Raw genomic sequence first — 14260 nt, 5'->3', positions numbered from 1 at the left:
AAAAAAAAAAAAAAAAAAAAAAAAAAAAAATTAAACAGACTTTCAGTGAGCCTAACCTACAAAGTATGGGGGGTGGGGGAGGGGACCACCTACAATTGCCAGTTTGCGTGAAAAACTGGGTGGCTTTTCTAGGCTGGTGAAATCTCACTGCTAACTGTCTACACCAACAGCACACAGAGTGAAGGAAACAGGAGCACGGCTGGTGTCTCTCCAACGGTGGCCCGAGCTGCTCCCACTTCAAACACTTGAAGAAAGGTCTGTTTTCACGGCAGGTGGCCACGAGGCTTCCTCAATGCCAACGTCATCACTCTCCGTTTTCCAGTGGGTAAGTGGTAGCTCCAGGTGTCCCTGCAAGGGGACGATGAGCGTGTTCCCTGCCCGCCTCAAAGGGCCGCTCTAGGGCACCGGTTCCCAAGCCAGGGCAGCTGCCGCCCCCCGACCCGGATCAAGCCCCGCTCCTGCATCCACCACGCACCTCTACAAGGCTCTGTCCACGGAGAGCTGACAGAGCAGGAGGGTCTGCGAAGCTTCAGGGGGAGGTTAGCAGCATCCTCTCTCCCAAGAGAAGACAAAGAACGCCCAGGGCCCAGGAACGCACGGGGACAGCTGCGGCAGGGCCCGAGGGCTGGAGCCAGCCCCGCCTTCTTTGTGCTTCCAAGGAAGATTCTGGAAACTCCCCTTCTCACGGCACCATTGTACACGCGAACTGTGTCAGAAGACGTGCTGCACGAGGAAGTACACCTGCAGACCAACCAGTCATGGAGGCTCTGGCCTCGGGGCGCTTACCCAGCTCGAGAGCTCCGCCCCAGCTCTGCAGGCGAGTGAGGTTTCTGGGGGGTCTCAGTGAAACGCTGCAGGGGAGCCGCCGTGCACGCGCGGCCTCTTACTCTCCCTTCAGACTGTGGGCACGTCGGCAACACAGGAGAGCTCCAGACGCCAACACCGGGCAATGCCAACCTGGCTCCAGGTGAAACCTGCCACCAGCGTCCAAGGCAGCAGGCCGGCGGCACCTGCAGAGTCACGGCGCCGTTCACCTTGACACCAGGCAGAGCGCAGCGCCTTCTCGGCAATGAGCCGACAGCACACTTCCATGGCGGTCAGGACATTGGGAGACTGGGTGGAAAGGTTTGGCGAAGGGACCTGGGCAGTCAGCCTGCAGCCCGGGGGCTTTCTGGGCACATCCCACCCCCCCCACCCCCCGAAGGATCCTGCTCCAACATTTTCCCGAAACCTACAGGCTCCTCTCCCCGTGCCCTGACCCTGCGCCCGCTGGCACTCCTGTCCATCCTGTCCATCTCGGCTCGCCAGGATGAGCACGGTCCACCACACAGGTCCAAGGCAAGGTACAAAACCACCGTGGGAGGAAGCGGGACACCGCATGGGGCCCAACAGGCCTGACCCGCTCCAAAGAAGAGGAACAGACAGAAATATTAATCATATTCTCCTTTTAATAAGGGTTTTTACTCAAAAGTGTAGCTTTGAAAATCTCTAGCTTGTGTGAAAACCAAGAAGAACCAGGAGCCGCCTCACTCTCGATTCTGCCCCAGGAGCTGTGGAGGCGAACTCCGCACTGGGGCAGGCGCCACGCCCTGTGCCCGTCCGGGAGTGAGGACAAGTTCTCAGTACAGTGAAACCAAACACAGAAAGTAAACAAATCCTTAGAAATCACTAGATACAGCTGTGTGCAGATTTATGTAATTAGGAGTATCAACATTCAAAACTATTAAAAATAAGCCTGCCGCCTCTCCTCTTCTTTTGGTACTGGGTGTTATTTTTTTAAGCAGGAAAAAAGAAAAAAGATTCTGCCCAGACGAGAGTTTCTCGCCCTCGGCCCCGGCGTCCAGGGCCCCCGTGGGCGGCCTGGGCCCGCGGGAGCACAAGGCAGAGCTGAGGAGGAGCTGGACTCTTCCCCAGGAAGAAAACACGTCCGCCTGCCGCGGGCCGGCAAACCCTGCCAAGGGCAGCTCCCCGCCGGGGCCCGTGCCAGCCGCGCTGCTCCACCAGAAGCAAGATGGCAACCTCGATCAAAACGGGAAGCTAGTACTCTTTAAAATAACTTAAAAAATCATTTTTATATAAAGCAGCAAAAACACATCTTCCTCTCTGCAGAAAGAAACACGGTGACCAGGAACCAGCGAGGGGAACGGCCGTCCGTGGCGGCACTGCTCCCGTGCCTGTGCGCCGCACCGCCCTCATGGCTTCGCCTTCACGTCCTGGCTGCTGGCGGCAGACTCCCTGGCGCCCTCCGTGGCTCTTCTGATTTCCTCCGGGTTCAGGCTCTCACTCGCGGGCCTGGGCCCGTTGGGGATGGGGTTCGCGCCGTTCACGAGCCCGTTCTCGGCAGCCGTGGCTTTGCTGGCGGCCTCCTTGAGGCTCAAGGCCTCCCGCACCCCAGCTTCGTCCTCGAGGTCTCTCAAGACCAGGGGCAGCCGGGCGTCCCCCGCACTGCTCTCCAGCAGCCCCAGGTTGCCCTCCTCGCACCTGGGCAGCGGCGCCCCCTCCTGCATCTGCCGGCGGCAGTGCTCCCGGCTCGCAGCCGCGCTCCGCACCGCCTTCTCCAGGATCTCCTTCTCACCCAGGCGCAGCTTCACGGCCATGGCCGCCCGGGTCGAGAGAGCGGGGCTCCGCAGGACGGCCTTATCTTCCTGGGAGACAGAACAGCACCCTGAGCACCCGGCGACTGCAGTCTATGCCAGCACCCCATGACCGGGAGGGGCAGGAGGGTCTGTGGGCTGAAGGAAGCGGCTAAAGCTCGCCTGCGCAGGCGCACGGCAGCACCAGGCACTTCCATCAAAATGTTCTTCTCTTTTTCTTTTTAAAAAGATTTTATTTACAAATGGCCACAACGGCCGGAGCTGGGCTGATCCAAAGCCAGGAGCCAGGAGCTTCCTCCGGGTCTCCCACACTTGGGCCATCCTCCACTGCCTTCCCAGGTCATAGCAGAGAGCTGGATTGGAAGTGGAGCAGCCAGGACTCGAACCAACACCCATATGGAATGCCGGCGCCTTAGGCAGAGGACTAACTTACTGCACCACAGTGTGGGCCCAAAATGTATGCTGTAGAAGTGTGAATTTTACACACACACAATGTGCTGAACTACACCTCCATCAGACTGTTCTGGGGCCAGCCTTATGGTGCAGCAGGTAGACCGAAGCCAGCAACGCCAGCACAGGCACCGGCTGCCCCCTTCCCACCCAGCTCCCCGCTAGCAGTGGAGATGGCCCAATGCTCGGCCCTGCCACACATTTGAGAGACACAAAAGAAGCTCCCGGTTCCTGGCTTTCGCCTGGCCCAGCCTTGGCCGTTTGGCCATCTGGGGAGTGAACCAGCAGATGGAAGATCTCCCTCTAATTGCCTTTCAAATAAATACATCTTTAAAAAAAAAAAAACAAAAACAAACAAACAAACAAAAAAACTGTTGTAAAACAAAAAAGGCTTTTGTTTTTGTAAAACAATCGAGAGACTGAATTAAACGGTGTGAACACGTCCGACAGAGGACTTTACCTATTTTTGGTCATCTTCTTTAAAAAAACGTGTTCACATGTTTGAGAAACAGAAAGGCAGTGCCCACGTGCTGTTTCAGTCCCCAGTGCCTGGAATGGCCTGGGCTGGGCCAAGCCAAGGTGGGAGCCAGGGCCTTGGTCCAGGTCTCCCTCGGGGGTGGCAGGAGCCCAGTGACCTGAGCCACCATCGCTGTGTCCCAGGAGGACACAGGAGGCTTTGTCCACAGCTTCCTGTGTGAAGGGAAGAGGCAGGAAGCTGCAGCGGGAGCCAGAGCTGGGAGTCGGGCGCTCCGATGTGGGACACCTGCGTCTGAACTGCTAGGCTAAGCGCCTGCCCTCACACTTCGCTTTTAAAGAAGCACCCTCTGCCGGCGCCGTGGATCAACAGGCTGATCCTCCGCCTAGCGGCGCCGGCACACCAGGTTCTAGTCCCGGTTGCCCCTCTTCCAGGCCAGCTCTCTGCTATGGCCCGGGAGTGCAGTGGAGGATGGCCCAAGTGCTTGGGCCTTGCACCCCATGGGAGACCAGGAGAAGCGCCTGGCTCCTGCCTTCGGATCAGCATGGTGCGCCGGCTGCAGCGGCCATTGGAGGGTGAACCAACAGCAAAGGAAGACCTTTCTCTCTGTCTGTCTCTCTCTCACTGTCCACCCTGCCTGTCAAAAAAAAGGCACCCTCTGGGGCCGGCGCTGTGGCACAGCTGGTAAAGCCGCTGCTTGCAGTGCTGGCATCCCATATGGGCACCAGTTCGAGTCCCGGCTGCTCCACTTCCAATCCAGCTCTCTGTTATGGCCTGGGAAAGCAGCAGCAGATGGCCCAAGTGCTTGGGCCTCTGCACCCATGTGGGAGATCTGGATGAAGCTCCTGGCTCCTGGCTCCAACCACTATTCCCATTTGGGGGTGAACCAGCAGATGCAAGAACTTTCTCTCCCTCTAACTCTGCCTCTCAAAACAAAAACAAATTAAAAAAATATAACTTCCATTACAGCCAACTGGGGACTGAACCAGCGAGTGGAAGACCTCTCTCTCTCTCTCTGCCTCTCGTTCTCTCTGAAACTCTTTCAAATAAATAAATAGATACTTAAAAAAAGATTTATTTATTTATTTGAAAGCAGAGTTACACAGAGAGAGAAGGAGAGGCAGATAGAGGGAGAAAGAGAGAGAGAGAGGGGGTCTTCTATCCGCTGGTTCACTCCCCAATTGGCTGCGACGGTCGAAGCTGTGCTGATCCGAAGCCAGGAGCTTCTTCTGGGTCTCCCACATGGGTGCAGGGGCCCAAGGACTTGTGCCATCTTCTCCTGCTTTCTCAGGCCATAGCCCAGAGCTGGATCGGAAGTGGAGCAGCCAGGTCTCAAACCGGCACTCATGTGGGATGCCAGCACTTCAGACCAGGGTGTTAACCTGCTGCACCACAGCGCCGGCCCCATAAATAAATCTTAAAAACAAAACAAAAAACAACCCTTATCTTGTACCTAGCAACGCCTGTTCATGATTTTTTGGTAAGTATAAGCATGTTAGCCAGGCAAGAATTACTGCTGAGTGACACACAGCGATCCCCACGCAGGGAGCACTCTAATGAACCTGTCCAAAAGCAACGCGCGCCCCCTCGCTGCTCGGTCTGCTTACCTCAATGGTGGTTTTATACGTTTTTAAAAGAAGGGAGGCTCTGTCTTCGAGAAACGTCCACAGTTTGACCTCGTTGTCCCAGCTGACGGGGAACTGGGAGTTGCCCAGGGTGAAGATCCTGTCGATGGCACCGTCGCCCAGCAGGTGCTCCCTCAGCTCCTCTGCGAGAACCCAGACAGCACCGAGTCAGAGAGAGCAGCACGGCTCCCCGACACGCGGCCGGCAACGCCACTTGCCCATGGCTAAAAGCCTCTTGGCCACCAGCCAGGCTGCTCCAGGATTCCCAGAGCAGAGTCAGGGCTGAGCTCCGGGGTGGGGGCAGAGGTCAGGGGTCGTTCATGTGGGATCCGCAGCCAGCCTCGGTGCAGCCCTACCTTTCGTGGATTTGTGGGGGTCCCAGGAGCCCCTGGACAGTTTCACAAGACTCACAGAGCACGCACAGCCCTGGAGTCTGTCCCAGGCCAGGCACTCAGGCACACAGACTGCTCCAAAAGGCAGTGCCTGAACACCGCACACAGCCCGGTGATCCTCCTGAACGGAGGTCGGGTGGGCAGCCCTTCATGCCAGCTCGCACCAGTAAGCCCCAAACCCAGAGAAAAGCAAACGGACTAGGCAAGTCTTGATGAAAAGCTCCATAGCTCCCGCTTGTTGGGAGTTTAACAGGAATTATAAATCCCCACAAGTGAACATCTAGGTCACACTCAGCACGCGGCTGCACATGGTCTCCAGGAGACCACGCCAGCGCCTCTCATGCTCAAGCAACCCCACGCCTCGTCCCCCTCCACGGCACAACACTGCTGTCGTGGCTGGGGTCACTCGAGGAACATACAGAGAAACCAAACTGACTCACACGCCTGTGGTTTTGTCTTTAAGAGAACAGAAGTTATCCAATGTTCAAAAAGAAATGTATTAAGTTGTATAGATCAAGAGAAGAGTCAGGAGCTTTGGGCTTCCGGTTTTTCGGTTTCTGCTCTTCGTATAAAGTGGTGAAGAGAGACCAGGCCGCAGTGCCACCAACTCCGGCCCCGAGGCCACGCCAACACCGCGTTCCCGCTCCTTCCGCCGCCTGCCTCCACCCGCCCACGCCTCTCTGCCCGAGGAAGGCGGACGGGCTGGAGTGGAGCTTTCTCCCCCGCTCTTCCTAACAGGTCACACACTGGCCACACGAGGCCCACGCCCAGGAGACGAGACAGCGCACAACCCGACCTCCTGGACGAGGGGACGCGAGCAAAGGCTTCCTCAGCAGGCTGCCTTCTGCTCAGACCCAGCCGGGGACTCCCACGGCGCCCCAGCCAGCCGCACCTTCAGCGGGCCCCGGAGGTTCACTCCGGTCGGGACGGTGGCCGGGGTCGGGTTCCCTGGAGGGCGGTCAGGGCCCCGTGCCCCCTGGGTCCACGTGCTAGCTCCTCAGTCCTCACAGTCATCCCGCTGGCCCCCTCCTCCTCCTCCAAGCCCAGCGCCCATCGCTCCCCCAGGTCTGACTCAGATGCCTTTCCTCCAGACCCCGCGGACCACAAACTTCTTCCACGGACGATGCCGCCTGTCAGCCAGCAGGAACAAGGTGTGGGGTTGGAGGCATGGGCTCTGGTGTTAACAGAGCCGAGTTCTCCGTCTGGTCGCCCGCTGCTCACTGAGTGACCTCGGCCCGAGTGCTCAGCCTCTTTGAACTTGACTTTCTACATCAGTAGAACGGGAACATCTCAGCTCGAAGGCTGCTGCGGGTAAAGCCTGTGCTGTATTGGCATCAGCGCTGCACGCGGTGCCTCCGCACCATCGTACAGGAACGGTGATGCGGCATCCTGTACCCCTGTATACACGAGAGATGCCCAACCCACGCTTGCTACATGGGACAGAGGAGCCCCCATCAAAGTGCAAACACCACCAAGAGCTCCCACGAGAATTTTCAGCAGTAAGGTGCTCACACGGGACAACTCCACGGCTCACACTGTGTTCTGGAGCCGGAGGCTGAGGGGCCCCCAGGGTTGGGTACTACGTCTCTGCTACCTGCAGCATGACGGCCACAGCGCCGGCAGGCCCTGGGCTCACACAGCACTTCCTGCCTGCCCCAGCCGAGGCGGAGCCGGGGCCGAGGCTGTCCCAGCACTGCCCTCTTTGCAGAGCTCAGGCAGGTGCTGGTCTGCCCAGCCATTTAACTCATTCACGCTCATTCACCTGTTCCTGGCCGGCCTGCTTTGCAGAGGGCTGGGGGTAGTCTCAAACAACAGCAACACACACACATCACAAACAAAACTCAGAACCTAAGCACGCACTTTAGAAACACAGCCACGACTGAGCGGTGGTCAAGTGTCAGCGCCAGCCGCACCGAGGTGCCTACCACATTTAACTCTTTCAGGCACTGAATTCAGAGCGGCAGCGGCCAGGAACATGGTGTTCTGTGCAGATTCAGCTCCCACTGCCACTCACTGTGCCCGGCCCCAAACAGCCCCATGGTAAAACACATCAGTTTCCTCCCTCTTCCCAAATGGGCTTTAGTTTCAAGCTGAACCCCTATGCTTTCTTTACACGCCAACGAATGTAAAGAGAACATCTTTTTACCTTCAGTCATGCAGAATACTCGGAGAAAAGCCAGGAGCTGGGCAGAGATGGGAGGTTCCGTAAAATGCAATGCGAAAACACTGGACCTGACAAAAGCAGGAGCAAGATCAGTGACCCTGGCTGTGGAACAAAGCCCTCCGCGCAGGCAGTGCGGGGGTCCCGAGGAGGCTGCGCGGGGCGGGGGCGTTCCCCTCCGGCTCTGCTCCGGGCCAGGGGCCTGGCCCCTGGCAGTGAGCTCACCTTCCCACAGCCTTCACCTCGGGTGTGTCCAACACTGAGAATTCTACATGCCCACAGTTCTTAAAAAGCATTAACAATAATTTATGCGGCGTTCACCCTTTAATCGTTAATCAAATATTGACAAGTTCAATTAAAAAAGGTCTGGATAATCCATTTTTATTAAGAATGGTTCTTCCATCCCCTGGAGAACCAATAAATTAGAACTCTCGTCTTCTTTATCACTTTACTCCTCAAATGCAAGAAAATCTTCCAGAATTTCACTGGAAATTCCTGAATTCACTGAGGATCACGACTTCATCAGCCAAACTAAGGGCGGCGAAGAACAAGGTGGAGGAAGCCGATCCAGGCCAAGACATGAATGACACCCGAGGACAGGAGGCCACACCCCGGGCGTGAGCAAACAGCACCCGGGGGCAGGGGGCCAGAGCCAAGTTCCGTGATACACCAGCTAAGCCCCCTCCCCAGCACCGTGGCGCAAGCTGACCACTGTCTCTACGTACGTGGGGATGCCGGCGCGGGCCAGGACCTCGGCCTTCATGGCATACAGCCTGTCGCTTTTACTCACTCCAAGCTTTATTTTCACTCTGTCGTGTGAATTATTGTCAAAGAAAAAACCACTGTGGATCACAAACTCTGCATTTGACCGCGTGCCATAAAAAATGTAAATCTGAGATGCAGTAAAGAAAAAATAAAGGGACATGAAACACACTCAGCATCAAGGCAGAGCTCCCCCCCCACGGCCGCGCGGCGGGGCCGACAGGACAGCTCGAAGGGACGGCTGACACGGCCTGCGTGTGAGGGTGACGGGGCGAGCGGGCCGGTGCTGGCCCAGGGCCCTGCTACTCCACGAAGGCTGCTGCCCCCCTGAGCCCCCGTTCCTCCCAAGGGACGGCCAGGCGCTGCTTCTGGCTGCCGCTCTCCTGCCCCACAGCAGCGGCCCCGGGAGCGAGCGCCTCCTGCTGCCCGGGCAGCTCTGCACCACGCAGCCGACCCGAGCTTCCTGAGGCCCATACTCCTATTCTGTCTCAACCAGAAGGGCAGCGGCCGCCTCGGCTGTGTCTGCCTCCCGTCTGCCTGGCTGTGGGACTCACAGACAGAAGGTGGTATTTACAGGCGCACATTCCCTATCTTGCTCAGAAGCTGAACCCTGCCCCCACCCACGTTATTAGATTAAATATCACAGATCAAAGCGAAAGTACAAGACACAGCGTATGCTCCTGATCCCACCCCCCCTTCTTTTTTGCCACTTAAATACTGCCTCTTTGTAAGGAATGTTTCAATCAACAGAAAAAGAAACTAAAGCAACACAGGTTATGGAGTAAAAAAAAAAAAAAAACACAATAAAGGAGCTGTGACCTGAGACCATTTCCTGCCAGTTAACAGTGCCACAGGTGTTAGGTGGACTGTGCATAGAAATCTGGTGTCTTTGTGGACCCAAGCATGACTCGTGCCAGTCTGGGGGTCTCAGACAGGTCCCACCGCTTGCTCCCTGAGCGCCGTGGCCCTCTGCAAGCCCAGCGCCCCGCGCTGCGCAGGCCGCGGCAGGCCTACCTGCTCCCCGGCGTGGAAGTCCCGCAGAGCCACGCACTCACAGCGGTCGTCCTCCAGGTTGTAGCCTGTGGTGATCTGCGGGAGGGGAGGCACAGGTCAGGAAGGAGGCGGACGCGTCCACACGCACCCCTGCACCAAGGCTCGGGAGACCTCGAACCGGTGCATCGGCAGGCTTCTTAAAGCCACGCCAAAAAACAAAACCGAAAAACTGCTCCAGTGTTTCAGTGAATTCTATTTTCCCCAGAGATATCAGGGGGAATGACGTGCCTGAGATAAAGGAGGTGCTCTCGGAGAAAAGATACCGCACAGGTTATCGCTTGTCGGTCCCAACCAAACCCGGTCTCTTACTGTAAAGTTACTGCCCTTAACCCCTGCCCCACCAGCGAGCCCGCAGGCCCGGCCCACAGCCCGCAGGCTGGCGCTCCAGGAAGCAGGATCTCCTGAGGCTCTCCAGTGCTTGCGAGCATTATCCTCTTCTAGTGTTTGCCCACTGAGAACTCAAAGTGGGGTTTCCACTGGATACACAGAGCAAAAGGAAAAAAAAAAAAAGGCCCTATTTCTTTTTTTAAATGAATTTTTTATTATTTATTTCTTTTCATGCTATTTGAAAGGCAGACAGAAAATGAGATCTGCCATCTGCTGGTTCACCACCCCCAAACGCCCACAACAGCCAGGGCTGGGCCAGGGGAGGCCGTGGAGCCAGAGCTCAGTCCAGGCCTCCCATGTGGGTGGCAGGGACCCAGCTACTTAAGCTACCACCCACTGCCTCCCAGGGTCTGCATCAACAGGAAACTGGACTGCACTAGCGGCAGAGCAGGTCAAGCCACCAGCTTGCAATGCCAGCCGTCCACGTGGGAACGCCAGTTCAAGTCCCAGCTGCTCCACTTCCAATCCAGCTCCCTGCTAATGGATCTGGGAAGGCAGCAGATGGTGGCCGACCGTCACCCATGTGGGAGACCTGGATGGAGTTCCAGGCTCCTGGCTCGGGGGTGGTGCAGCCCCCGGGGACCATCAGCACATGCAGTGCCTGCTCTCCTCTTTCTGGGACCCTGCCTTTCACATCCATCAATCAAAGGAAGGAAAGAAGCAAGGGTCAGGGGAGAGTGGGGGTGGGGGAGGAGAAAGGAGAGGGCAGAGGAGAGAAGGCCCTGGGACGCCCGAGGCCTAGCCAAGCAGCGTCTTCATCACCGCACCACACACGTGCCCCCGAAAACTGCTTCTGAATCGAGCACACACTTCACCCTGGAGTTAGAGGGATTAACTCCCAGGTAAGCAAATGCCGAAATACAGTCATTGTTTCCTTCCGTCCAGCTCAGAGATACGAGTTCCTAAACCCACCACAAAGAAACGGAAATCCTCTAACTACACCCCAAGGCTGCCTCCCCCCAAGCCCTCCTGCTACAACGGGGGCCACAGGCACCCAGGTTCCAGGAAGCGCCCCAGCTGCCTGACACCCTTGGCCTCTCCACTCCCTGGCATGGTTAAGGTCCTCACCTTTTCTTGCCGCATGTACCATGCTGCACAAACCTTCCAATCAGACTCACTGCTAACTCACCATGTCCCCTTCCTGGGAAATCTCTCCGCTCTGCCTTCAGAAGAAGGCCAGACTCCAAGAGGCCCACACCTCCCTCAACTCAGGCCTTGCAGCGCACCTGCCACACCTGGCCACTGCCTGGACTCCCTTCTACCCCTGCTCTGCCTCTCTGGGGAAGCCACCTGTGAGTGCCGGGCCATTTGGGGAGTGAACCAGCAGACAGAAGATCCCTCTCTAACTCTGCCTTTCAAATAAATAAAACTAAATCTTTTAAAACATTTAAATAAATAAAAAACAAACCCAATGTCCCCAGAGCAACGGTTCGTTAACCACACGCCTGGAGTCCTTCACCCTTCTACTCTGCAAGCCCCAACGAGAAGCACGAGAACAAGGAGAACGCAAAGAAGCCCAGGATGCTGTCACTCGGTTCAGATTAAAGTCAGTTTCTGCCCAACATCTGATTCGCTGTTCAAAAGCTGACCCTAAAATATCTCCTTGATAACCAGGTAACAGAGAGAAAGGAAAAGACCCCCGGGGGCGGGGGAGTGTCGGTGCCACCCACTCACAGGAGCCCTCCAGGTTTCAGAGACGGGGCCCGGCCACAGTGACCCCTCCTCTTCAGAGCAGACCAGACATCTGGAGGGACCAGTGCCTAATTCCTTGTGAAACACACCTCTCAAGGGGGGCAGACCACAGCGGCCCCGTGAGGCCGGCTTCCGGGGCACTCCGGTGAGCGGTGTTGGGGCCCTGGGCTCAGTTCCCACTTTCACTGATGTTCACAGGACAGTCAAGGCCCCCGGAGGCTGTCCTGGGGCCCTGAGGACCCTGCGCTTGGGAAGGGAGCTCTGCAGAAACCAGGGAGATGACAGCCTGCCGTAGGGAGTGGCGGCCACGGGGCCCAAACTTGGGGACGAGGCAGCCCAGGACACTGCTGACCGCCATCCTTCCACCTTTCCTCGCCCAGCTCAGAGACATGCCCCACCGCAACCGCCGGGCTCCACAGCCACCTGCCAAATGCCCATGGGAGGCCAGGTCCCAAGGGGGCAGTGGGGAAAGAACATGGGATCAGAGTGTAACAGTACAGGTGCCGCTGGGACAGCCCCCTGGGGCAGGGGCAGAGCAGAGGGTGGAGCCACTGCCAGATCTGGGGGAGGGGCACAGCAGTCACAGCAGGGGGCAGGTAGGCGGCTTGGCCTCCTCCAGCTACCCGGGGCCTCAGCTGACTTGTAGGCCCTTTCCTCTCTTCCGTAGCTGCGACATGGCAGGCCAGACCCACTGCTAAATTCGAGCTTAAGTTAGATGTTAAGAAGTAATACAGGCGGCCTTTTCAATAAATAAATAAGTCTCTAAAAAAATAATGCAGGAGGAACAGCAAAATATGTACCCCTCCCCCCAATGTAAAGAAGAAAAGATCACAATACATGATCATTTGGGTGTCTTTCTTTCTGGCCTTTTTCATAGACATGCATGTTCATGTTTCACATTAACTTATTCACTGAGAAAATACCACGCATTTGGGATATGAATAAAACAGACAAACAAATGGCCCTACCTTCAGGGACTCTCCATTCTAATAGGTGGAGGGGGAACTATGATACACAAAAGTAGCAGGAAGAAACCCGGCACAGAGCAGGAGGGAACACCAGAGGGGAGCGCGAGCTACTGGGGCAGGAAGTGTGGCTGTTTTATTCCTGGCCAGCCTCGCTTGAGGGGTGCGGGAATCTCCATCCCGCAGAGAGAAACAAACTTTGAAAAAGAGCCGAGAGACGCCCCACCCCCCCGCAGGGGCCACAGCAGTGGCCTGTGCGCTGTGAGCCTCAAGCAAGGAGACGGAACGGCAGACAAACCACGCAAGGCCTCGCCAGACTGTTTCTTACAGCTCAGCACTGCCTCCACTAATCGCCCCGGAATCTGTCTTTCCAAGCGGCTAGGAAGTCAGTTCACACCGGCCAGCACCTCGAGCCCAGGGGCTCATCCAGCCTTTTCGGCTGCATTTCCTGGTTCAGAATTCCTGTTTCCAGCTTGATTCTCCGTCTGCTGCCACGGCGGGTTTCTGGGACGCTGTCGTTGCTGGGTTACACTCTGCCACCTCCTCACTCAGCGACAGGCAGGAGAGACAGTGCTGCCAGGCAGAGGCACACGCAGAAGGAAACCTCTCCTCGGAGAAGCTGGCCTCCGGCTCTTCCAGGGACTTCATCCCCAGCAACGGCGACTGAGCACGCATGGCGTGCAGCAGGGGTCTCCCAAGCCTTCGTGGAAAATGCACATCACGAAAAAGCTGCGTGGATTTCAAGCACCCACAAGCTTCTGGAAGCGTCCTTACAGGATCTGCCGATCCAAGAACCCTTACAGCCACGAGAGGAGGGCCCCCACGGGTGGCAGTGAAGCCCGCAGCGCGAGCAGCAGGCCCCTCGCACAGAGCTTCCCCGGATCAGCAAGGCTCCAGCCAGCACGTGTGAGCAGGAAACAGAACATGCAGCACGAGTCTTCAATTCCTTGTTTTTATTCCAAGATACACTTTTTGTTTCTTTTTTAGGGGGAAATCTTTACAGTCTTACCCAGTTCCACGGAGGCAACACCAACACCAACACCAACAGCTGAGAGTCCATGGGCACACGAGAGTGACAAGCACAGACTCGGGCCTGGGAGGGGCTTAGGGTTTTACTAGAGACTAAGAACTGATTTACAACAAAGCGTGCATTTTTTTAAATTTTAAAATAATAATAAAAAAAGACTATAATGACCAATCAAGTTGGGAACCAATGATCAAATCCACACAAATAGAAAAATGTTAAGTCAGAAAAGCGATTTCAAAATTTCTTTTTAATCTCAGGCTTATTATCAAATCTTATTAAAATATCTCTGAAGGAAAAAAAAGAACAAAGGATGTAAAATTATACTCATTAATGAAAACAAATCATAAAACATGCCACTATTTCTTAGAATCACTAATTAAATTAAGCAAACCTAAATTAAGGTGAAAGCATAATTAGAAAAGTAGAACTATTCTTTCTTGCTACAATTTAAATACTCTTAAGATTCAAGAACACACTTGTTGCTAAACCTTCCCAAATTAGCAGGAGATGTTCTATCTTAAGTAACTGGCAACCAGAACGTGTGTTCTGGCCACTTTATGAAATCAGACATAAAGTATTCATTTATAGCTTTTCTTTATATTCTATTTACAACACTACTAATAACAACAAAGAAAACTCACATTGTGAAAGGATGAACAAAAACAACCAACCCCGTA

At 55.7% G+C, this 14260-nt stretch overlaps 1 protein-coding gene across 1 annotated transcript in view; it reads right to left on the bottom strand.

The window, feature by feature from the left end:
* Positions 1 to 1428: 1428 nt before the first annotated feature.
* SETD3 (SET domain containing 3, actin N3(tau)-histidine methyltransferase) overlaps positions 1429 to 14260 on the bottom strand; it is a 71806-nt gene continuing 58974 nt past the window's right edge. Inside the window, exons 9-13 of the mRNA XM_062181050.1 lie at positions 9474 to 9548; positions 8423 to 8589; positions 7683 to 7768; positions 5127 to 5287; positions 1429 to 2645 (exon numbers count right to left, since the gene is read on the bottom strand). Of these exons, the coding sequence (XP_062037034.1) occupies positions 2193 to 2645; positions 5127 to 5287; positions 7683 to 7768; positions 8423 to 8589; positions 9474 to 9548 (942 nt within the window). The 3' untranslated portion in view covers positions 1429 to 2192. The remainder of the gene's footprint in view (positions 2646 to 5126; positions 5288 to 7682; positions 7769 to 8422; positions 8590 to 9473; positions 9549 to 14260) is intronic.

This window comes from Lepus europaeus, chromosome 22 (genome assembly GCF_033115175.1).
Source record: "Lepus europaeus isolate LE1 chromosome 22, mLepTim1.pri, whole genome shotgun sequence".
NCBI classification, from domain to species: Eukaryota; Metazoa; Chordata; class Mammalia; order Lagomorpha; family Leporidae; genus Lepus; species Lepus europaeus.
This window is presented reverse-complemented; position numbering and strand designations above follow the sequence as displayed.